Below are 25,660 nucleotides of genomic sequence, written 5' to 3'. Positions count from 1 at the left end.
AAGAGAGACATAAGAACACATGTACTTAGACCATTTACGTTTAGTAAATAGAGCTCTACACTCATCAACCACTTTACTGTACCTTTAACTACAGTTGGACCCACTTTTGCCTTCAAAACTGTTTAATCCTTCGTGGCATAGATTAGACAAGGTACTGGAAATATTCCTCAGAGATTTTGGTCCATATTGACATGATAGCATCACACAGTTACTGTTTGTCTCCCATTCCACCACATCTCAAAGGTGCTCTATTGGATTGAAATCTGGTTACTGTGGAGGCCATTTGAAGACAGTGAACTCATTGTCATGTTCAAAAAATTAGTCTGAGATGATTTGTGCTTTATAACATGGTGCGTCATTCTTCTGGAAGTAGCCATCAGAAGATGAGTACACTGTGGTCATGTGGTCATAAAGAGATGGACATGATCAGCAACAATACTCGAATAATGGGACCAAACTGTGATAAGAAAATATCCCCCACACCATTGCACCACTACCATCAACATGAACCGCTAATACAAAGCAGGATGGATCCATGCTTTCTTGTTGTTGACACCAAATTCTGACCCTACCATCCGAATGTGGCAGCAGAAATCGAGACTCATCAGACCAGGCAACGTTTTTCCAATGTTCTATTGTCTAATTTTGGCGAGTCTGTGCAAATTGTAGCCTCAGTTTCCTGTTCTTAGCTGATAGGAGTGGCACCAGATGTGGTCTTCTGCTGCTGTAGCACACCCCTCCAGATTTGATGTGTTGTGCAAACAGAGATGCTCTTCTGCATACCTCAATTGTATGGGGGGTTATTTGAGTTACTGTTGCCTTTCTATCATCATTCTCCTCTGACCTCCGGCATCAACAAGGCATTTGCACCCTGAGAACTGCCACTCATTGGATAATTTCTCTTTTCGGACCATTTCTGTAAACCCTAGAGATGGTGGTACGTGAAAATCCCGGTAGATCAGCAGTTTCTAAAATACTCAGACAAGCCTGTCTGGCACCAACAACCATGCCAAGTCACTTAAATCACCTTACTTTCCCATTCTGATGCTCTGTGTGAATTGCAGCAGATTGTCTTGACAATGTCTACATGCCTAAATGCATTGAGTTGCTGCCATGTGATTGACCGATTAGAAATTTGCATTAACGAACAATCGAACAGGTGTACCTAATAAAGTGGCCGGTGAGTGTATATTTTTATTTACTAGCATTAACACTACTACAGTTTCTGGAGCCACATATCACTGTCTAAATGTTAATTACAATGTAGTTGTAATATTTAATAAACTTATTAGCAAAAAAGAAATGTCACTTTTAACTATTTATGAATAAGTATTAGTTAGCAATAGTAGCTTACTGTATGTACAGCGTATCTGGATACTTGTATATTGACATAAGTAAACATCTCCATGTCCCCATTTTCTCAAAAGGCTTTTAAATTATACAGAATTAGTTATTCATTCACACATGCATATATTAAAAGCAAAATGTATTAATATGTAACTTTTTCTAAAAGTTAAATCATTAAATGTTATCATTCTCTTCACTGATTCCAGTAAAAAAATAGCTGTTATCTGCTATTTTTAATGCTAAAGTCAAGTTTTAATTTAACATATTTAATATTAATGTACAGAAAAACTGTAATTCCATTGTAGGCATAACTCACTTCCAGCATAGACAGACGCTATGGAAGTGGCCGAGGTGTGACAAACACTCTCATTTGTCCTCTTGGCTCAATCGCCTCAGCATCTCGATTGAGGGATTTGCAGCTTACCATGTACTTCCACACAAAGAAGCCTAATTGCTCACAGTCACGCTCCATTTTAAATTAGCGAGCAAAATAGACACGCTTTGGTCAGGACGTATCATAAATCACCCCTTAAATCTGCTATGAATACGTTGTGCTTGTTCTGAATCACGCCATCACACCTGCTGCTCACTCCCTTATGTGTTCAGATGTGTATGTTCTGAACATTCCAGCCAGAAAACAATAGAGATATGCAATAGCAGTAAATGGCAGGTGCATAAATGTCTGTCAAATAATCCTGTAGGGACCGTGACATGCTTTTATTTTTTTAAACAGGTTTAAGATTCGTTGCTTGAGGCACTTGATGTTCAGTTCACTGTGAGAAGAAACACAGTGTTATTTTTAATGAAATCATCATTCAACATTTGAAGGTATTTGATTTCTGGTTGTACTACACTCGAAAAATGAATCACAATTGAGTTTATCATTAACTGTAAGCTTTTAATTTGATTTAATTTGTCAGTTTTTTAAATAATGTATGTCGTCAGATTCCTTACAATCAAACTAAATCTGTTAAAATTGAATACTATTAGATTTACTCAGTTAAAAAATATGAATATGGTAAAAATATTTGTAGCTGTAAAAAAACAGATCTAATTAGCTCAATATGAGATGAGATAAGGTTTACTTAATATTCTGGGTCAGTTGCAAATTAATGCAGCTCCTTGGATTTACTCCGGGGAAGCACATTGATTGGATGGGAGAATATTAGTACTTAATTGGTTATTATTACATAAATACATTAAATATTGTTACATAAATCCTGTTCTTACATGTTTCATATATGTTAAACTAACAAGTATCAATCACATAAAGTTTATTAGCTTAATTATCTTACAAGTATGTAATCCAGATGAATAGAAAATGTACATGCAATCACAATACATCCATCTTATTTGTCAGGCCTTAATATTTTTGAGTGTAGTAGAGCTAATAAAACAGTGTTTTCCAGAAAAAAAATAAAGGTGCTTAAACATCAAAAATCTAATCAGAATCAGGGAACAGGTATTATTGTAGCAGGAAGAAAGATTACGACCAAAAAAATGCAGATTACAGCAGTCACATATGAGTTTAAAGTGTAAATAGCCTTGCTTTGACTGCAGGCAGCTACAGGAAATGATAATTCTCTCACAGATCATTACTAGTCTCTCAAAAGACATCATTCGGCTCTGACAGGACTTCACCAGTCTCTTAAAAGGACTTTACAAATATCTCAAAGAACTTTGATAATTTCTTACAGGATATCACTGGTCTCTCACACGACTTTAGGCTCTCACAGGACATCATTAATCTCTCACAGGATTTTACTAGTCTCTTACAGGATTTTAAGCTTTCACATTTTACTAGTCTCTCATTGGACATCACCACACATCAATTAGATTTAGGTCAGGACTGTGGCCTGCCATTTCATTATTTCAGTGTTTTCAACTTCAAATTCCTGCTTTACCTGTTTGAATGTGAACATTATGTTTTCCACTGGACCAAAGTGAACTTTGAATCAGTTTTCAATCGACACATCATGCACCACGGAAAAGGCCACTCTAGGGTTTGACTCTTTCTGCTGATAGGAAGTTTGGACTACAGTGACATAGTGATATTGTAAGAATGCAATATTCTCAAAATCACAAATTTGGAATGACCAGCGACCATCTTTCAGTCAGAGAAAACTGACCCTGCCAGGTAAACAGGGTCAGATTATTAAAAAAAAAAAGATCATCAGATTCAGATTAACATCAATAACAGCGAGAAATCTGAAACTGCTGTCTAATTTTGATCATATCCTTTTTTAAATATCTCATTTCAGAAATGTATATACCCTGGATATCAGAATATATGTAAGTTATGAAATATTGCTCTTTTACTCCTGTTAAACTACATTTAAATATGACTAAGCATTGACCTTGATCTTTAGAAAATTGTTAGTTGTCTGATTTGCCTTGTAAATGACTTATTCTTACTTGCTATTTAACTAATATTTTAATTGGTCATATATAGTAATGTTACTGCCTAATAAAATACTCCTCCACCCAACATGACATATAATATACAGTGATTTTAAGCAAATAAAGAGCGTCATCAAAGTAAAGGTCATCATACTCCGTCTCGTCATTGTGTTGGTTAGTGACAGCTCAGTTATGTAACTTATATTCACTGGCTTTTATGTGACAAAAAATGGGAAGAAAGCAATGGCATACTTTTTTTTAGCTTTATGAACTCATGTCAATGCACAGTGAACCGTGAGAAGTTTAAAACAATTCCTTATGATGGGATATGATCATCTGTTCTGTGTTTGGAGAGAAATTAATGAAAGGTCAGAGAATATGGTTGTATGTTTACAAAGTATTAGATCATACCTTCTATTTATTTTCAGTCCTGTAAATTTAGTGAAGCTTTATTTGTATAGCACTTTCTGTTAGGATTAGGTACGATAAGGAAGAAGCTTTGTCCTGTAACAGGAACATATTTAAATATATTTCCATTTTCAACTGTAGCATAATGAAAGTTCAAAACTTAATTTCCTTTCATTTGTTTGAACACTTTTGGCTAATTATTTTCATCAGTTCATCAAACCAGGTTAGAAAGTACATAAAATGGCAAAAGATATGTATATATGAAGAAAAGAAGAAAAAAAAATATGTATAATTAAATTTTTACAATAACTGATTGCATGCACATTTATTACACTTATATTTGTAAATAATTCATGATTTAAAATGACCCTTTAAAATGTTTATTATTATATCTAATAATCTTTCTCTGCCTAAATACACTTTTTAAAATCTTTAAATATTTTAAGTCAGAATAATAATTTAAGTTATCTATTCATTCAGTAAGGTTGGTCTGGTATAAGATGAATACAAATCAAAAGCAAAAAATGCAATAATAGCAATTTTGCAAAGTAAGCCAACGTGTACATGTAATAAACCATGCTCTTTTATCGGGGACAGGTCATAAACGATTGAGAAACACCAAGATTTTCCTTTGCTACCCCATTACTCACCTTTATCAGCTGTTTTTCAGATTCAACATGTACAACTTGCCCTCACAGTAAACCATTAAACCAATAAAAATATATTTTTAATGAGCTGGAATTTGATAGACCCGTAGATATAAGTGATTTATTGTAGGACTAATTGTGACTGACGGTAAATTAACTATATGCTAAATAATTATAAAATTATGTAGGTCAAAAAGTTTCATTTTGTGTAATATACATTCTTTGCGACATCATACAAATGCACAATCAGGGCTAATGAACGCACAATAAATTGTTATATTGTTTACTTGTTTGAACACCTTTATTATATAACTGGCATTTGGTTACAATTCTATGCGTTAAAAAGGGCATGATGTGGATATTGTGTAAACTGTAATATTTACCCTTTCGATTGTGTGTATTTTTTGTAATATGAACCACACCTGCTCTGTCAATAGGCGATGGCATTGGACAGACAAATCTTTCATAGTATCTTTACAAAAGAAAACAGCTGACTTCACTCGTACATTCATCGGCTGATTTGTGTTTATGAATCTCAACCATAGCGACATTCACATTGAAAACATACATATAACCCTTGATTGAAATGTACTAAACAACAAACAATACAAACCTCTCAAACAATACTTCAAACTAGAGTTTCTTTTCTGATAAATATATAGGACAGGTGTTTAAGGTTTGCATTATTAAACAGAAAGAAACACAAAAAATGTGTGCTTCCTAAATCTTGTGTCAGTTTGCTTTCATTACGTTCACTTTCCAACCAAAATAAAATAAAACTAGATTTTAGTTTACAGTAGTAATTTAATTGAGATAGATTTTATCGTATTATTCAAGTTCAAGAGGAATTAACTGTTTGAAACCAGCATACTAATAAAATACACTAAAATAATAATATTTAAGGATGCTCCAATCGGTATCGGCCAGTAATCACATTTAATGACTCGATCGGTACTCACTGATCAGGGGTGCATTTCCGAAATCCATCGTTAGTCAACTAAGGCCACAAGTTATGTCGTTGCAAACATAGTTTGTTGATTTGGTGTTTCTCAAATCCGGTGTTCCAACAAACATTCGCAAACTGCGTCGCAAACTTCTAAGCTTGCAACTACACCTCTGGAGCTGTAGTTAGAAAGATAGTTCCTGGCTGTGTTCTATTCCCACTTATTCCCCCTATGCCCTATCCGTTTAGAACATTCTAACATTTAAACTTGGAATGATTTTTTAAATAAAGCATTAAAGTCATCTCTCTTAGATGTAATTTGCTTTCAAAGCATTTTACAGTTCAATTTTAGTGATCTTCATGTTTACAATTGCGCTCCTTTGGAAAACATTGATGCCATTTGGAACACAGTCCTAGCTCATGGCTCATTTTAAATAATGACCTATAATTTAAAAGCAGAATTTTATTTTACGTCTCCAAACCTTGTGAAAAAAAAGAAAAAAAAAGAAAGCATATGTTAATGCTTTTAATTATTTATTAAGTAGCCTATCTGTAGCCTACTGTATATAACATGGGTCTGTTGGTGAGAACATTTATGCAGTGGTTTGCATGTGTCAAATTGTAAAAGTTGACCATTCAAAAAATTGAAATGAAATAAACAATATCCTATTTTAATAATAATAATGATAATAATAATAATAATAATAATAATAATAATAATAATAATAGACGTCATCATTAATATTATTAATATTGTTATTAAAGTATGATTTTTTTCATTTTCTAATAAATAATTAATATTAAATTTAATAAATAATAAATAGCTTATGGCGATGCAGTGGCGCAGAAGGTAGTGCTGTCGCCTCACAGCAAGAAGGTCGCTGGTTCGAGCCTCGGCTCTTTTGGCATTTCTGTGAGGACATGCGGTACATGTGAATTGAATAGGCTAAATTGTCCGTAGTGTATGTGTGTGTGAATGAGGGCATCTGCTACGTAAAAACGTGCTGGATAAGTTGGCGGTTCATTCCACTGTGGCGACCCCGGATTAATAAAGGGACTAAGCCGAAAAGAAAATTAATGAATGAATAAATAGCTTATATAAGTTATTAGGTTATTTATTAAATAACTTAATAAATAGCCTCATTATTTATTTATATATGATATTTGAACACATGTTAGCTTTTGTAAGTGCTTTTATGTTTTAGAATAGAATATATAACATTTTCAATAATATTTGTAAAGGAAATACAGGCTCAATATGTGCCATTTACATACATTTCAATTAATATGGAAAACCAGTGCATGTTTTTACTCAAACTAAGATTGGATTTTTTTTTAAATGCATGTGCGTGTAAAACAATAGAATTTGCACTAAGAAATTATGGGGTTCTTCTCTGAAGAAGTTGTTACTCCACCCTGTTTAGAGCATCATTATGGGCATTTTACGTTATAACTTACATGGTTTAAACAATAGATCTGCAACAAAGAAACACGTCACTACATCGTTCTTTTGCCAAACGTTGCATCGTACTATGATAGTTCAGCTGCGAGTTTGGAAACGCATCCCTGACCGATCTCATGAACCAATTGCAAGTGTTTGTCTATGAGTTTACAATTAGGCACATACACATAAACAAACATCCTGGGTTATACATGCAGCAGCTACAACACGTGAGGAGATGAATGATGTATGGGGGCATGAGCGATCAGTGTGCTCGCACCACAGCAGCTAAAATACATACAGATGTGGTGCAACCTACAGTTTATTAGCGCGACTCACACAAGTGATGGTCTCTTCGTTGCAACCAGTGTTTGGAGCTGCTGTGACGTGAACAAAATGATCGTCTATCTAGTGCAGCGGTGGGCAAACTCGGTCCTGGAGGGACAGTTTAGCTCTAACACTAATCAAACACACCTGAACATGCTAATCAGTGGCTGCGTCCGAAACAGCATACTTCCATTCTATATAGTAAGCTAAAATCAGTATGCGAGCCAAGTAGTATGTCCGAATTCATAGAATTCGAAAAACAGTATGCGAGAAGTACCCGGATGACTTACTACTTCCGGCGAGATTCTAGAGTGTGCATCCCATGCATGCTGCGCTATCCCATGATGCCCCGCGAGCGAATTCATGAATGGGAGTAAAGCGACGCAATTGACGCAGGTAGGTCACGTGACCATGACAAAATGGCGGATGTAGTACGTCCGAATTCCATTCATACTTTTCACATTCATACTGTATAGAACGTACTTTTCTAACGGCCGAGTAGTACGGTTAAATTCAATGCAGTACCTACTGAGTAGTAGGCGGTTTCGGACGCAGCCACTGTCTTCAAGATCACTAGAAATCTATAAGCAGGTGTGTTTGATTAGAGTTGGAGCTAAACTGTGCAGGACACCGGCCCTACAGGACCGAGATTGCCCACGCCTGATCTAGTGTCTCATTCATCTGTATGACCTCTGTCAAAAGCTCTTTAAGTCTCCCGCATATTCATACTGGCTCTGTGAGGACTGCGAATAAGTTAAAATACCTGATGAGAGTGAAAATGTGTTTTATGCATTATAAAGCTTGAAGCATCAGAATCGGTTCTCCGTATCGGCCATTCACTATGACTTCACTATGGCTGCAAAAATACTGATCAGAGCATCTCTAATAACAATTTTAAATAAACCACCTAATATGCCTAAAACGTACCAACGTTTGTGTTGTTTTCCCAACAAAAACAAAAGTTAAATGAAGAATATGGGGTAAACATCAATTAAGCACTCAAAATTTTAACGTCCATTTTGCTGCACGTTAAAATGCAGATTTCTTGCAACAAATATTGCAGTATTTCTTTTAGATTGAAAAAAATGGAACTAACCATAACTGTAACTTGTAATTAAAGTTTAGTGTAAAACTTTATGTTTCGTAATACACAATTGCATGCAAATGTCAACCTTGTCATAAAAAAAAACATTTTCTGCAAATTAGCTAAATTGTTTCTGCGTGGTTTTTTTTTTTTTTTGTAGGCTTGTATTTTAGAGTGCTTTAAAAATACAAAAAATGTCTTTGTCAATGTTTTCAAACAATTATATTTGATTTACAAAAGTCACACAAGTGGCAGTTTCATATTTAGCACATCCATAACGGTGAAAACTTTTTTCTTATAAATGCGAAAATGTCAAATAAAACAAAATCAATCATTTTTGTTCTGAACAGCCGAATCTTCTCCTGTTGATTAGCATGGTTTATTTTGGGTTGTGCAGTTTCATTCACAGAATGTTACAAAGTATGTTGTAGACTGTAAACTAGCTATATAACTTTTTTCATCACATCCATAACGCATGTTTATTTTCTTCGTTTAAAATATAAAAATGCTCCTATAACTCTGTGATTAGTTGTTTTACAAAATAAACAGATGTTTCAATATAATGTTATATACTTTCTCTGTGAATTTTAGTTAAGAGATTTGACTGCAAACGTCACATCCATAACGCTGGAATTGCTCACTAGATTTTTTAATAGTTGCCAAAGCAAACTACTTATTAAATCTAACGTTAGACACAAGTTACTGGTGATGACTTTAATGTCCAACTCAACTTCGAGTTACACTCATTCTTTGCAGCTTTTTATGAAACTACGTAACAACACAAATATATTGATGTTGGAATTTTAATGTGGCGTATACAATAAAATATTTATAATTTAACGAGGTGTTTACACATTGCTAGAAAACTACTAGCATGTGGTATTTCCTCCGTTTGCTCTGCACTACTGTATTTTAAGACAGTTATAACAGGAAGAAGATAGTGTAATGCATAATGGGAGATTAATTAAAAGTTTGCGAGTGAATATATTTGTACAATGTCTTTAAGCTTCATACCTTGGCACGTTGTTTTATCATGAGGCGCTGCAGACCCTGGTCCAGTAGAGGACGCTGAAGCGACCGTGGTGCTGTAACATCAGCAGAAGAAGAAAATCACCCGGAATTTCAACACAACAACATGTGAAATCGCTGCTTCCCTGTCTGAAGTCATTTCGGTCACATTTTATTTTTATTCCACTTATGCTTGTCCAATTCGCTTCTGATGAAGATGGCCACGCAGGCCGTAACGTTACGTCTTTTTCGCAAAATGGACGGTCTGTTTGCGGTGTACAAACCACAGGGAGTTCATTGGAAACTTGTTCGTGACACCATAGAAAGCAATTTTCTCAAAGGTAGTGTTTGCGTCATGTGTACAGTAAATTATTGTAGATAACGACTGTTTGTAGCTGTGGTAAATTATGGAGGAATGTGATTATGATTAATGATTAATCTGTATTTGAAGCGCTGAACTCCAGTCCTCCAGCAGCTCCTCGGCGTGAAGTGCAGTTTCAGCTTCTGTCCAGTGGAGAAAACAGCACCTCCAAAGAGCTCATTTTATCTCCATCTATGGTTCCTTCTCTGGCAGATCATCCTTTAGGTTAGTGGAGAACACTTACAAGAACATGTCCAGATCACATTTCACCTCGAAATCAGTCAGTCCAGCAAACAAACAAACAAAAAAAATAGGAAGTAGGAGTCATTGCCTATTTTTGACTTATCTAAATTAGTGAATTTTTAATACTATAACAATAGGAATATTAATCATATTATATTTACATTTTTAATTGGGATTCACACTAATATCAGTGATGAAGTGAAGAAATTGTTAATTCATGTCACAAATATATTGTACATCCACTGCAAGACTTGTCTTTCTTATTGATATGCTTATTAAAAGTGTCAAATATCTTCAAATGTATTTCTTTTAAAATATACATGTAATAGTAAGGAATTTTATATTTGTTTTCATTTATAATATTATTATTTAGAAAACAAATTTTATGTAATTGATTGAATTAATGCTACAAAATTGATTAGTAGGAGATATAGAGTCCCTAAGTGTAGATATAAAAAAATCCTTTGTACCTGTTTCAGTTGGTTTATTTAACAAAAGTTTATCTTAATTAGGGTTGGGCCGATAGACGATGCCGTCGTCCATCACCGATGGCCAATAGACAACACGATGCTGAGCCGGCATCGCAATCCATCGCCCCACCCCCGTCGCAAATCCACTTGCGAAAAATACACACTCAGGCCCTGTTTACACTAATACGTCTTAGTTTTAAAATGGCATTTTAGAACTAAAATGATCCACGTCCACAACATTTTACCTACCATTTCTGAACAGCCCTCCGTCCGCCGAAAACGCACATCACGTAACCACACACACACAGACACAGCCACATACATCCACATGCTGTGATGCGCTCCTCTGAACTCCAGGCAGAGAGCAGTGTACGTCGGAGAGTTTATGAAGGATGTACCGCAGGATTGCGTCTCACTATAGTTGTTAAACCTGATTTTCAGACGTCCCAAGTCACCCGGAAGTTCCGGAAGTCTTTATGCATTTGCGGGACTCATAATGCCCGCAAACGAGTGATAGTCTCCCGGAAACCGCGTGTCTCCCTCCCGGTCCTCAAATAAGTTGCACACCCTTCTCACTCCCTACTGCCCGGATCCCTCCTCATACCCAATCTAGATTTAGATTTTTGATCCATTGAACCCTTCTGAATTACGCATGTCTGTGAGTTAGCCATGCACTGTTAACTTCCGAATAAAAACTCTGTTTATCGTCTTTTGCAGTGACAGGTCCTCAGTTTCACAAGGTTCATGTTGGAGTTGGTCATCGATTGGATGCCTTTTCTTCTGGAGTGTTAGGTGACCAAACAATTCAAACCCTAAATTATGAAGTGTTTAAATATGTAATGTTCTCGATGCTCAGTTCTCTGATTTCTTTGTCTCAGTATTAGGTGTTGGGAAAGGAAATAGTGTCCTGGAGAATCTGTGCAAATCACATGTAACCAGGGTAAAGTTTTTTTTTTTAATGCTATTCTGTTGGATGCATTCATTGCTTATTTTTATATTTGTCCTAAATTGATATACTAGTCAACACTTGAATTGGTTCATCACCTTTAATCAAGATGTCCTAAAAATATTGAACAGCACCCATTCTTGTTTTAGGACAATTTTGGAAAAAAAAAATTTGATCCACTTCATATGTTGACTACTGTATATTTAACTAATAGATTTTTATTTTATACTATCTGATTTTTAACTTAACCCTGTAGATGTTTACTATACATACATTTATGGCAATAATTTTATAATAACTGTTGTGTTTATTTTATATATGAAGGACTATACGATTGAGGGCGAGTTTGGAAAAGCCACCGATAATTTCAGTCACACTGGTCGGGTCATTGAGAAAACTACATATGGTAATATGTTTATTACACTATCAAAATTATTAACCTTAATATCAAGAAACTGCAGTGCTTACCACACATAGACTTTACTTGGACGGGCTGCCCAGGTATATTTAGTGACACCTTTTTTTTTTACTATTATTATCATCCTTTTAAACTTTTTTTGTATCTGCCCAATATAAACAAACATCTGTGAGCGATTAAGTAGTGGATATTCTTCGATCCTTTACCCATTTCGTACTGCTCGTTCTGTGTGCACGAGAACTGTCAAAACTCCCACAGACAGTCTCACATGTTCTGCAGACCCACAGAGACCCACACCTTTTTGCCTTCGGGTGGAGTTTTTAAATCCTCTAAAATGTCCGGGATTTGGTTTTGGTTTTGTTTTTTAAGCTGTCATTAATTTTATGTGCACAGCTGCTAGAGCAAGAAAAATATTAAATAATTAATTATTAAATCTAAACAACACAAAAAAAACTTGACTAAATACTCTGCGAGGACGACATTACATCCAAATTGGCTGCAGAACATTTGTATACTATTGTAAATGGGTAATAAACTTGTTTGTCTTATTTGAATAATCTACACGTTTCATTCTTGTAATTATAATATTTTAAAGATATTGTCTTGTTTATTCTTTTTTTCTGTCATTTATTTCTCATTTGCTGTATATATAATTAATTTGATGATGTCAATATATTACATTTTTTTACATATCTAAAATGCTTTGGTAATACTGCACAAAATGTCATGTCAATAAACCAACCTGAACTTGAATGAGAAATAGAGAGAAGCAGAGTTTACCTGTCAGTGGGTGCACATGGATAGCATAAAATAATTTTTTAATATTTATTTTTTATTTTATTTTACTTTAACCCATTAAAAAGAAAAAGTTTAAAACGGATATTAATAAAAATAGTGTTAAAATCTAATTGTGTGTTGTTTGTTGCATATAGTTAACTTTTTATGTGGTGTGGGTAAAAGGTGTGTTTTAGTCCGGCTACCACCGCAAGTATATTTCAAACATGTGGGCAGTACTGAACCGCTTTACAAATTCCATTATGTATGAAATAGGGCTGTGTGATTAATTGAAATTGAATCGTGATTTGAAACGTTGCGATTAGCTAATTGCAAGAGTCTGCGATATGAAATATATATATATAGATTGTATTATTTCCCCCAGTCAAGCAAATTTTGTGTGACAGACTTAATAGCAAATTGAGTGAACTCACTTTTGTTCTGCCCAATCAGAATTGCACAACCGAGCCATGCGAAACACCCACAATAAATCAAATAAACAGGAAAGCGCGGACAAGTGGGATGATGATGTCTGCCGCTTCAGTAGCATTAATAGACTAATTCATATCAAAGAATAAAGGCACGTTGGTAATATGGGAATATTTTGGTTCAAAGTCACAGACACCGAACAAAAACAGATCATTTGTAAGAGCTGTCGCTGAAATGTTGCCGCAGCATGAGGAAATGCAACAACCAGCACCTTAAAAAGCTTCACAGGTGAAGAGCATCTTGCTATAAAGTCAACTAAATGTATTGCCAGTGACACTCAATCTAGTAGCTAGCAACAGCTAAGTACAATTTCAGAGTTGTTAGCAGCTGTTACACCATATAAAAAACATCACAAAGGCACTAGGAGATAACTTACAGCAAAACTTACAACTGTTTGCTCTAGAGAAAATTTTGTTCAATTTCTGAATATTTGTAAACATTCATTCATTTTCTTTTCATCTTAGTCCGTTTATTAATCCGGAGTCACCACAGCAGAATGAACTGCCAACTTATACAGCCAATGTTTTACGCAGCTGATGTCCTTCCGCTGCAATGTTGAATTAGTTTGTGTCTACATTGCTTTTTTCAGACCATATTACCCATGATAAGCTGGAAAGAGTTCTTGCCATGTTACAGGGATCCAATCAGAAAGCCTTGATCACGTGAGACACTTTAAAAATATTAGCCTACATTTCCACATTGCTTAATTCATTCTATATTTCTGAGAATCATATTATATCTATATTCAGATATTCTCAAGTGGACCTGCAAACTCAGGAGGCTTATGAGCTTGCAGCGAGAGGTTTATTGTATCCTGATGGTAAAAGCCCACCTATTTTGACTGGCCTGCGATGCATAAAATTTAATCCACCTCATTTTACTTTGGGTTAGTACACTGAATGATGAATTTACATAAATGTGACTTTAAATCAGCTATATTTGTTGAGCCAAAAACCAATGTTCTTTAAAATCTGCTAATTTTCAGAGGTCCGGTGTGTTAATGAGACTCAGAAGTATCTGCGTAAATTGATTCACGAGGTTGGACTGGAGTTGCGGGCCTCTGCGGTCTGTACTAAAGTGCGAAGAACACGAGATGGACCCTTCAAGGTAGAGAACGCACTCACTCGACAACACTGGACTGCAGACAGTGTCTTACAAGCTATTAATCACTTTCGCAAGACTGCCCGCAAAATCAGGAAATCTGGGATGTACATGCAGAGCAATGTCCGGATGACCTTAGACGCAGATACCAGAGAGCAAACTCAGTCTGAACATATGAGTGGAGTGCAGGATGTACTGTCTGACATGATTCTGGAGAGAGAGACACCTGGAGAACCGAATGAGGGGAGAACAAAAAATTAAATCAACTGGGAATGATTTGAGTTCTGAGACATATTTACTTGTTCACTATAATTTATGTATTTGTTATGTTTTCATTATTGTGTGTCATTAAATGTGTATTTTAGCAACATTCTGGTTGTCGTTATTCTGAAGTTTAATCTATTTTTTTATTCATAGATAGTTTTCTCATGTTTACGTACAGGGTATTCGCAGGGTCTTAAAGTCTTACAATTCGAAATCCAAATTTTAGGCCTTATTCATTCATTCAATTTCTTTTCGGCTTAGTCCCTTTATTAATCTGGGGTCGCCACAGTGGAATGAACCGCCAACTTATCCAGCACATGTTTTTTTATGCAGTGGATGCCCTTCAGTGCAACCCATCACCGGTAAACACCCATACACACTCATTCACACACATACACTATGGACAATTTTTTTTTATCCAATTCACTTATTGTGCATGTTTTTGGACTGTGGGGGAAACCCACACGAACACGGGGAGAACATGCAAACTCCAGAGGAAAGCCAACTGACCCGGCCAAGGCTCGAACCAGCAACCTTCTTGCTGAGAGGCTGCGCCACCTAATTTTAGCCCTTAAAAGTCTTAAATTCACCAAAATATTGTGTTGTAGGTATTAAATCATTTTAAATCGGTCTTAAATTTCCTATGTCTAAAGCTACCCAATTGGACCAACACCCATCCAATTACTAAGTTTATTTATTAACTCTGTTTAGATTTCTATTCATATATATATGGTTTAATTATCTTCCTTACAATAACAGTTGTTTTTATGATTTTTTTAATGTATTAACTGGGCCATTTGAAAAAATCCTTAGCGTTTAGCCTTGTTTAAGCCTAAAATTTCATCCATAATCATTTTAAAAAGGCCTTTAAAAGTGTTAAATTTGACGATGAAACCTGTAGAAACCCTGTACATATCCCTGAATAGCCAAAAAGTAAATAATTGAAAAATGTAAGCGTTTACACACAGACACGTATAAATATATATATATATATATATATATATATATATATATATATATATATATATATATATATATATATATATATATATATATAAAAATATAATCAACTGTTCATCAGAAAAGTAATTCAGCTCCTGCACAATTTTAGCTTTTCTAACTGCTCATTTAAACCCTTTCCCTAAGTGACAGTAATTTTAAGCTTAATTTTTCAGACTGAAAAGGACAATTAAAGAACTATTACAAAACAGACCCTTCGTTGATTTTCAAAAGATGCATTTAAAGCCAGGGAGATGTGAACATTGTAATGGATGATGATGATGTGTTATTGTTCTTAGTGAAAAGATCAGTGTTATGAGAAATCATATAGAAATATAGATACAATATAGAACAATGGACGGGTTTAATTCTTAGAATAAACAATTGGGAAAAAAAATAAACAACTGGAAAAAGCATTAACAGTTGTGAATATTGAAGGGTGTGTAGACTTTTGAATCTCCTTTTATTTTTATGTATATATTTAATTTAATTTTTACTTACTTTGTGGACTGAGTAAAATAACATATTTAGAACATTGTTAAACACTAAAATAGGAATTAAAATAAGTTTTAATTAAAATAGCAATTAAAATATGTTACAATTAATAGCACTTTGCCTATTCTGTATTAGGTATATAAAGTAATAAACTATAGACAGAGTAATTGATTGTTAGATTTATATTTTTAATCATTATAGTTTAATAGGAACCGGGAAACAAACCTTTCAACATTTATTTTAACACCATAAAAAATAGATCGTTCAAGCTATATTAAATGAGGAACCTTTGATTGCATGATGAAATCCTGTACGGACATATGTACTGTTGAACTCTTCAGTTCAGTCAGATAAGTAGAGAGGCTGTTACCGCATAGAGCGAGCTGTCAAAATGGACGAGACTTCGGTGGCCCAGAAGAAGCTCAGCGGTAGAGAGCGAATCACGTTACGTGGTATGTGTTACTTTTCTCAACGTTGTTAAGAACGACCCAATCACAGTCAAGCTGATTTACTGGCGTTAACCAGTCATTAGATTGATGGCGTGAACGTGTATCTTATATTGAAATCAAACCCTTTTTTTTGGTCTAACAATCCCTAACTCCACAAAAAAAAAAAAACATATTGAGATTTTAAAGTAGACCAATATTGAATATCATAATATTGTGAGCCACCAAGCGCCTCCTAGAGACAAGCGACTGTTAATCTTCAAGTTAGCAGTCTGTTTACCTTCGGTCTCCCCGGTGTTTGTTTTTTAAGGCTCCGCGTGTCCTCTGCAGCAGGTCATGTATGCCTCTCCTTCTATAAAAGTGTGATATTTTGCTGTGTTTGGTGATGCGGGTGCCGGTGCGGTGGGTGCTGTGGGATGTGAAGGACACCTTGCTGAAGGTGCGGCGCTCGGTTGGAGAGCAGTACTGCAGAGAAGCTCAGCAAGCAGGACTCCAGCTGTCCCCTGCTCAGGTGGAAACTGCCTTCAGACAGGCCTACAAGCAAAAATCACAGCTATTGCCGAACTATGGCCGAGCTCAGGGCATGGACAGCCAGGTCTGGTGGACTGGTCTAGTGAGGGACACTTTTGGCCAGTGTGGGGTCCATGATCCTGCTTTGCTGGACAAACTAGCCAACAATCTCTATCACAACTTTTGTGGACCAGAAAACTGGGAGGTATGGCTATTTTTCTTTTCTAACTAGCATTATTAATTATTTTCACTTTATTTTTTAAAGGGGTTGTTCACCCAAAGTTTAAAATGTATTCACTCTTGAGTAGTTATATTCATTTATGACTTTCTTTTTTTGTTAAACACAGCAGAAGGTAATTTGAAAAAGCTAAAAAAAAAAAAAAAAAACTGTAACCACTGACTTTGATAGTAAAAAACAAACAAATGGTTAAAGGTTTTCAGCTTTTTTCGATATACATATTATTTTGTGTTAAATAGAAAAAAAACTCCAACTGGTTTGGAACAAGTGAAGATGACAATTTAAATTTTTGGGATGAACTATCGCTTTATCGAATAAGACAATAATATGATTTAGGTGTTTAGAGGAGTTGCTTTTTAGATGTTCCTTTCATTATACTGTTTTACATGTTATAGCACATTATTTGATTAACGTAATCGTGTCACCTCGCTATCCACGTTTTCCCTGGAGTTTTATGTAATTTCTGGTGATTCATTCCTATTTTGTTGACTTAACTGCAGTTTGGCACTTTCACTTTCATTCAGTTACATTTCATGCATGCCCCCCATGTCAAACAAGATATTGGATGTGATGAACTGCAGATAGAGTCTTGTTTTTTTTATGGAATTTTTGATACTGCACACCGTATGAGAGAGAAAAAAAAATCCTCCTTATTTCTGGGTAACTTAGATGCACTTGGTAGGTGCAGAGAATAGTGTCCAACAGCCGTGTGTGTATAGACGATCCTGTCACAAAATATGGCAAAAATCCTACATGACAATAATAGTTTGATTAAGGTGTTTACATTCAGAAAGCAGCATTTACAGTGGATCTTTCAGCGCTTAATGTTGTAGTGATATTAACGTACTGTAAACTTAGTAACCAAATCATTTTGACTAAGGAATGTAAACTGAAAGAATACTGCCGACGATACTAGCTAACTTTGCCTTTGACAGAGAACACTGATCACACACTTACCAAATCTGTAGAGACAGGACAATCAACACGAACTAGAACTACATCTTTTTTAAAAGAAGAGTGGCAAATCCAGATTTCACCATTCCCCGATACAAAAAGCTCTTGGGTAAAAAAAAAAGTTCTTTAACAACATATTTTTGTCGCGTGTTAGCAGACCACTGTGGTCCACACTTGACTCCAGCTGCACTCTCATTGCGGTGAAATGAAAACAAAACCTTCGTTACAGAACATTTATTAACGCAACACTGACAACCCATGTCTACAAACAATTCTTCTTCCACTTGTTTTAATTACGATTGGCAAAACAACATGACATCTCTCTGCCGTCTGAACATTGTAGCAACAGTCTTCGAAGCTGTATCATGCATATTAATGAAGTTGCACCTCATTCACAATAGAGCGCGCTAATTGGTTCGAACCAAGTCTTTCTCTTAAATTGATAAACTCAAAACATTGTACCCGCCAGTATAGACATCCAGTCTCCACGCTGGAATTTACACAATGATCTTATCGCCATGACGTAGCTTCAAAATTTATTTTCAAACCGGAAGAACGAATTTGCTCAAAATAACACAAAAAACTATTTTCCCTGTTTTTGTGAAATATATGTGTCCTACTAGTGTTTTGAGCAGTGTGGGACACATATATGACTGCCAATATCTTTAAAATTTTTGGGGTGTTTCGTGATACTTTAAAATAAGCATGACTGATGTTCTCTGCCTGGCAGGTGTTTTCAGATTCTAACAGCACCCTGAAGTCCTGCACCGCTTTGGGACTCAAGCAAGGTGTTGTTTCCAACTTCGACAGGCGTTTGGAAGGGATCCTGAGGGGATGCGGGCTTCTAACTCACTTCTTTTTTCTTGTGACCTCAGAAGACGCCAGGGTTGCTAAACCAGACCCTGCCATATTTAGCCAAGCACTGGAGCGGTGTGGAGTTCCTGCCTCCAGTGTAGTGCATGTTGGGGACCATTATGTGAAAGACTATCTGACCTCTCGCTCTTTGGGTATTCGAGGTTACCTTCTCAACAGAAAAGACGGTCAAAAGACGCACCTTGATATTCCTCCAGAGCATATACTGCAAAGCTTAGATGAACTACCGGCTCGACTGCAGCATGACACAGACTGAGAGTGTGTAATATATAGTTTAGATTTAATTTAATTCTGTAATGTACTGCCATTTTATTTAATTGTTATTCTGCTCTTTAATTATTTGAATAACTGACAGTTGTCTAATTGTTATCCACTGCTTTGTTTAAATGTAAATTGTGATATGATGCAGCTCTCAAATTCATTAGGTATGACTGACTGACAGCTATAGTGCCACATATAAACTCACTAGACACTTTATTAGGTACACCTTGTTCATACTTGGTTGGACCCCATTCAGAACTGACTTAATTCTTAATATTGAATAGAAAGTACTGGAAGACATTAGCACATACTGACATGTTGGCATCACTCAGTTGCTGAAGATTTCTTAGCTTCACATCCATGGTGTGAATTTCCCATCCACCACATATTAAAGTTGCTTTGTTGAACTGAGATCTGGTGAATTTGGAGCCAGGTGAGTATGTGATACTGATGCCCTTCTACTCTCCTCTAACCTCAGGCATTAAAAAAAAGTGTGCAGCTCACTGAATATAATCTCTCTCGCCATAATCTGAAAATCTCAAGAGCAACCATTTCTGAAATGCTAGTTCAATGTCACTTAAGGGATAGTTCACACAAAAACAAAAATTCTCTCATTTACGGCAGCTAGCTCTCTGCAACTCTCACATAGTCATCCACTGAAGCCAAGCAGAGCTGCGGCCTGTCAGTACCTGGATTGAAGACCACATGGGAAAGCTAGGTTGTGCCAAAAGTGGTGTTTGTGAGAGCCTGACAGCTGTGTGGGTTTTAATGCCCCAGTATATTGATGGGGACCTTATACTGCTCAGTTAGGTCGTTAAAAAATTCCAGGATTTATTTTAGGATGTAAGGATTTATCATTATTATTTATGAACACTTGACTCGTTCCAAACCAGTTTTAGATTTTTGTTGTTGTTCACTTAAATGCAGAAGAAGGTATTTTGAAGAATGTTGAAAACCAGTAACTATTGACTTCCATTGAATAACTTTTTCCTATTATGGATGTCAATGTTTACAGTGTTAAACCAAACAATAAAGTTCAAGACTTGGAACAAGACAAAGATTAGTAAATGATGACAATTTCAAGAATTTTAAGTTTTTGTTGAACTATCCCTGATGAAAAAAAAAACCAGCATAAGCTGTAAGGTATGTTTTGATGCTGGTATGCTGGTTTTATTGCTGGTCTCGATGCTGATCTCAATGCTGGTTAGGACCAGCACTGAAACCAGCAAGACCAGCTCTAAAACCAGCATCGAGACCAGCATTAAAACCAGCAAGACCAGCATAAAAACATACAAAAAACATACAAAATGCTGTTTTTTTTCTCAGCAGGGATCTCTTTAAATCCCTATTTCGATGGTCCGTTTCAGCAGATCTTGACCACGTCAACATACCTAAATGCAATGAGTGCCTTGTATGCGATTGGTAGTTTCACCTTTCAGGCATTACTAATGGGCTAAATGCACAGCTAGTGTTTTTCAGCCAATGAAGAACTTCCGGTGAAAGCCTAATGTGAATATTTTAAATTTTCAAGTTCATTTTACAGCATCAGTGTTGTAATGTAATTCAAATATAATCAGTTAAATAGACACAAGTGTCCATTTGGTTGTTTAAGCGTAAAAAGAGATAGAAAAACCGTTTAAACGCAGGCGCCGTCCTTAGCTGCAGGCTAGTCCAGACACTATTGAAAATACTGTGGTAAACTTAATTTCCATATTGTAAGGAGATGGCCCGGAAATACATCATTTATTTCAGTGTTTCTTGTTTGGTCTGATACCCACTTTGTATTGTATCTTAACTAGGCAGTGAAGATCGCTTTTTTTATTTCTCAAGTTCTGCAGGTTGCAATGTCCCGACTTTTGGTTGCCGATCTTAAGCCAACTGTAATGGAATGTTTTGGTTCAATTCAGAATTTCCCCAACTAGCGCAGAGCCCGGGGACCAGAGTGAGTGCTCTACCTCTCACTCTGCGATTTTGTATGGGATGACAGTTCACCGGAAGCCCTGGGGCTGGCTGACTGAAATCAAAAGTCCATGTGTATATACCCCACTGGGTTCGAAATGTTTTGAGTGGTGACCAGCAGATGGCGCTGCTGTAGATCTAATGAAGTGGACAGACTGGGGGATGTTATTAGTGCAAGATGGTGTGACAGCTGAACCATCTGGATTTGCATTGTCGGACATCAGCTGAAAAACAAGCACAAGCGTTTATATAATAGATTTCTTTCTTTTTTTTCACACCATTGGCACCATGAGCCACATAACAAATTCTCCAGCGATATCTAGTTCAGATAATGCCATCAAAAACAATAGAAGTAGTCTCTGTAGAGTGCTGATATCATTGTTTCAGCGCAGAAGCTGCCTAGGCTCACAGTGACGAGGGAGATCGCTTAACCCTAATACCCAAATACTCTTATTCCTCTCCATCTGCTCCAGCACAGATATCAGCTCTTGGACAATCGCTAAACTGGGCCAAAACTGACATGCTAACAAAAATAAGAATACATATCATATCGTACTCCACTGTGGAATTTGGATTATGCTCAGAAGATTATGAAACAGAGACAAACACCAGCAGGACTCTTGTTGAATGTCCTCAGGTGTTGTTCACACACACTGGAATATATCCTACTTTTGTGTGTGTTTCTATATGCTCCGTAAGCGTGTTGTGGATCTTACGGAGTTCCCTCAGCAGAGCGCTTAAAACAAAGCTGGCTTTAGAGGCTCAGCCAGTCGGCTATGAGGGGCTGCGCTGCAATCCAATTGAAAACCTTAATGGGATTGGCAGATGCATCAACTGAGGATCGTGAAGGAGAAGAAAGGGAGAGGAGATGCAGATTAAGAACAGTAAGATGAAATATGCGAAATTATGTTGGGAAGAAAGGGATTATACTGATAATGGGCTACAAATTTTTGAATTTTGTAGACAAAACACAATGTTTTTGATGGGAAAATTAAAAAGATGTGACGCTAACAAGCACTGATAACACCAATCACAGAATTTCCTGAAAATTAGAAAGACTTTAGTGGTCAATAAAAATAAAAAAAACAGCATATTTTATGGGGAAATTCTGTGTGAAAGGAGCTAATGTTATGATGTGAAGTGAATGTTTGTAGAATGTTCAGAATAATGCTAAAAGAGTTATTCTGCTTTATAATTTCAATATTTCCCTTCACTCAATATCTGCTGTGAAATAACGAGATAATTTACGAGTAAATTAAAAACCGCACTCATTACACAACAGAATTCTGACAATTATTATCTTATACAACTGGCTGGAAGGGCATGCGCTGCACAAAACGCATGCTGGATGAGTTGGTGGTTCATTCCACTGTGGCGACCCCTGATTAATAAACCGAAAAGAAAATGAATGAATGATGTTACAACTTTCCATTCTGAAAATCTTACAGTATTTTTAAAATGGGGTCTGTTTACATCTATTCCCTGTAATTTATCAGTAGCTTTACATAAACGTCTGTTAAAAGGAACTAATACATTATGAAAAGAAGGGAATATATTTACACTATTAGTACATATCCGGAGTATGGTCTCAAACTGTCATATCATTGTCGTTTTAATTATACTAATCTTGTCTGTGAACATTAGGCTAGTAAAAGGCTTTCTTTTTAGCTTCTTTCCCTTGTAGGAATTACTAACGGTGAGAGGGGCCTAGTTAAGATTGCTGTAGCCAAACTGACGTCAACAGAGAAGGCCCGCCACACTAAATGTGGAAGGCAATGGTCAGACTTTGATTACACAAACTTTTTTTTTCTTCAGTGGATTAACTTTGAGGGAATAATTGTTCACCTAATAAACAGCTAAACAAACATTGTAAATTTTCATTTCACATGGACGTTACTGTTCATCTCACTGCTCGCATTTTTCTTTTATATTGCTATTGAGAGGAAAATGTGCAGCACATTGTTTTCATCTAAAAGTTGCTCTCAGCAGGATTTTTTTTTACCATGATAAAATGTTACCTTCTTTATTTGTAAGAAAATTATTATTTAAATGTAAAAAAAAAATAATAATGTTAAACAGTTAAATATTAATAAAAAAAATTAAATAACTGCTTAGTTATTGTATGTAGTTTCAAATGAAATTATTACTCCAGTCATTATTGATTTTATTACTATCACCATTAATAATAATAACAATAATTATAATAACAATAATAACAGAGTAATGAAGCTGAAGTCATCTTTAAAATCACTGAAATAAATTAAATTAAAATCAACAGCTATTTTATAGTGTAAACACATTTCCTAATTTGTACTGTATTTCAATTAAATAAAATAAATGCAGCCTTTGTGAGCAGTATAAGCTTATTTTAAAACATTTAAAAATCCTACTGTTCCCAAACTATTGACCAGTAGTGTAAAGCAGACTTGTCAATATAAATAATGATTTAATTATTTATTGTTGTCCCAGCACAAATCAATTAAGGTAACATAACTAATTAAGTAGATTTAACATAAAATAATTAAGTTTCCCCCCCCCAAAAATAATCCAAGACTTTGTTGTTTTAGCTCTTTTAAAATAAGTAGCTTGAACAAGCAACAAAAATCATTTACATTACCGAGTGTGTGACAATTTCACCTGAAACATGAAGACAACTTTATAAAAAAAACAAAAAAACAAGCCAATACAGTTTCATTACTATAACATCATCTGCCAGTCAAGAGTTGTGGAGTTAAAATATTCAATTCAATTCAGCTTTATTTGTATAGCGCTTTTACAATGTATATTGTGTCAAAGAAGCTTCACATAAATGGTCATAGTAACTGGAACAGTGTAGTTCAGTTTTAGTGTTTAAGTTCAGTTTAGCTCAGTTCAGTGTGATTTAAAATCATCACTGAGAGTTCAAACACTGAAGAGCAAATTCATCGATGCGTAGCTCTACCAATCCTGAATACATCTGTTATGTGATAGCCAAAGTCTATGAAAGCAATGCAGAGTCTGTCTAACTGTTTCTCCACTGTAAAACATTATGTATAATTCAAATATATTTAATAGCTTTCACCAATTTGCATATGTCCCCTTATATGGGCCAAACTATTTCAATGATCTCTGATGAGAAATTAAAGTGCACTGTGATGGCATTGAAAAGAAAAGATTGGCCAGAAATCAAAACTTTCAAGTTTTGATAGCTCCTTACACTCTCCAAAATAAAGATATGAGAGCTTTCACTGCGGTGGTACCTTTTCACAAGGTACGCATTTGAACTTAATATTGGAACCTAAAAATTTGAAGAGGCACATTTCTGTACCTTTTGAGATATCAATATCAACCCGTTATGTACAAATATGCATCTGTTGAATAGGTACAACCTCAGTGACAGCTCTCATACCTTTATTTCTGAGTGTATAAACACAAATTTTGTCTTTGTTTTGCTGCATCACATCCAGTAAGATGATCACAAACAATTCTTGCTGCAGACGCTCAAAATTCAGCTCACAGATCAAATTGGATCAGGCAATTTTGATGATCAGAGCTCAACACAGATTCAGCACTATTTTCCATGGGAAAATAATGACCTCTTGTAGCCTATTGTTTGATCTAGACAGTCATAAGTGTCTGAAATTGCATACTTCCTTGCTAAACAAAGTGTGAAAAACAATATGTAGGTGTGACAATACATAACAACAGAGTAATCGAGAAGTTCCTAGATGACCTACTACTGTATGTCTGCTTAGATTCTGAAGTGTGCATCCAATGAATACTTTACTAGTTCATAAAGCCTCAGAATGGGATTTATGAATGGAAGTGAAGTTGTGCAAATAATGTCATGTAAAAAGGACAACTAACACTACTAATCTTTATACTATAACATACTTTTCTAACTGTTATGAAGTAGTTTTATTTCAGACACAATCAGGAAGTCAGTGATTGGAGTTTAAAATTTGAAAATTTGTAATATTTCTGTTCCACAAATTCCACTTCCTAAGACATACTTTAACCTCCTGGTGGTATACGAGTTATGTTGATGACAGATATATGTGCTTTTGAAACCCTCAAAATAAAAGCCATTTTATACCATATTATACAGCATGGAAGTGCCAGGATGCAACTTAAAACTACCCGACTGTGTTCATCTGACGGGTAAGTCATATTTACGTATAGTGATTTAGCAGACATTTTTGTCCAAAGCAAGTTACAATTGGCATTCAGCAAGAGGTAATACACACAAAATGTGCTAATTATACGGAAGGAACT

At 35.5% G+C, this 25,660-nt stretch overlaps 3 protein-coding genes across 10 annotated transcripts in view; 2 read left to right on the top strand and 1 right to left on the bottom strand.

The window, feature by feature from the left end:
• Window positions 1-9,672, bottom strand: part of entpd8 (ectonucleoside triphosphate diphosphohydrolase 8) — a 28,788-nt gene extending 19,116 nt beyond the window's left edge. For 4 of the 6 annotated variants that reach the window (XM_087255389.1, XM_087255394.1, XM_087255390.1 and 1 more), the window contains exon 1: window positions 9,612-9,672. The gene's annotated coding sequence lies outside the window, so the exon portion shown is untranslated. Of the gene's footprint in view, window positions 1-3,251; window positions 3,478-9,611 lie in introns of all 6 variants that reach the window. The other 2 variants (XM_087255392.1, XM_087255391.1) reach the window with 2 other exon arrangements.
• Window positions 9,673-9,695: 23 nt separating this feature from the next.
• On the top strand, window positions 9,696-14,777 carry trub2 (TruB pseudouridine (psi) synthase family member 2). Of its 2 annotated transcripts, XM_087255388.1 has the most exons (9): window positions 9,696-9,946; window positions 10,057-10,191; window positions 11,397-11,471; window positions 11,558-11,619; window positions 11,950-12,031; window positions 13,896-13,968; window positions 14,056-14,192; window positions 14,292-14,413; window positions 14,486-14,777. In XM_087255388.1, exons 1-9 carry the CDS (start codon window positions 9,817-9,819, stop codon window positions 14,666-14,668), a joined length of 999 nt encoding a protein of 332 aa, XP_087111514.1. In that variant the 5' UTR covers window positions 9,696-9,816; the 3' UTR covers window positions 14,669-14,777.
• Window positions 14,778-16,877: 2,100 nt separating this feature from the next.
• hdhd3 (haloacid dehalogenase-like hydrolase domain containing 3) lies at window positions 16,878-19,858 on the top strand. 2 transcript variants are annotated; one of them, XM_087255612.1, is made up of 3 exons: window positions 16,899-17,326; window positions 19,044-19,101; window positions 19,189-19,858. In XM_087255612.1, the coding sequence occupies exons 1-3, from the start codon at window positions 16,997-16,999 to the stop codon at window positions 19,440-19,442; spliced, it is 642 nt and encodes a 213-aa protein (XP_087111738.1). In that variant the 5' UTR covers window positions 16,899-16,996; the 3' UTR covers window positions 19,443-19,858.
• Window positions 19,859-25,660: the final 5,802 nt, after the last annotated feature.

This window comes from Danio rerio, chromosome 6 (assembly GCF_052040795.2).
Source record: "Danio rerio strain M-AB ecotype USA chromosome 6, GRCz13ab, whole genome shotgun sequence".
Classification (NCBI taxonomy): Eukaryota; Metazoa; Chordata; class Actinopteri; order Cypriniformes; family Danionidae; genus Danio; species Danio rerio.
The sequence above is the reverse complement of the archived record's forward strand: the minus strand, read 5'-3'. Positions and strand labels throughout refer to the sequence as shown.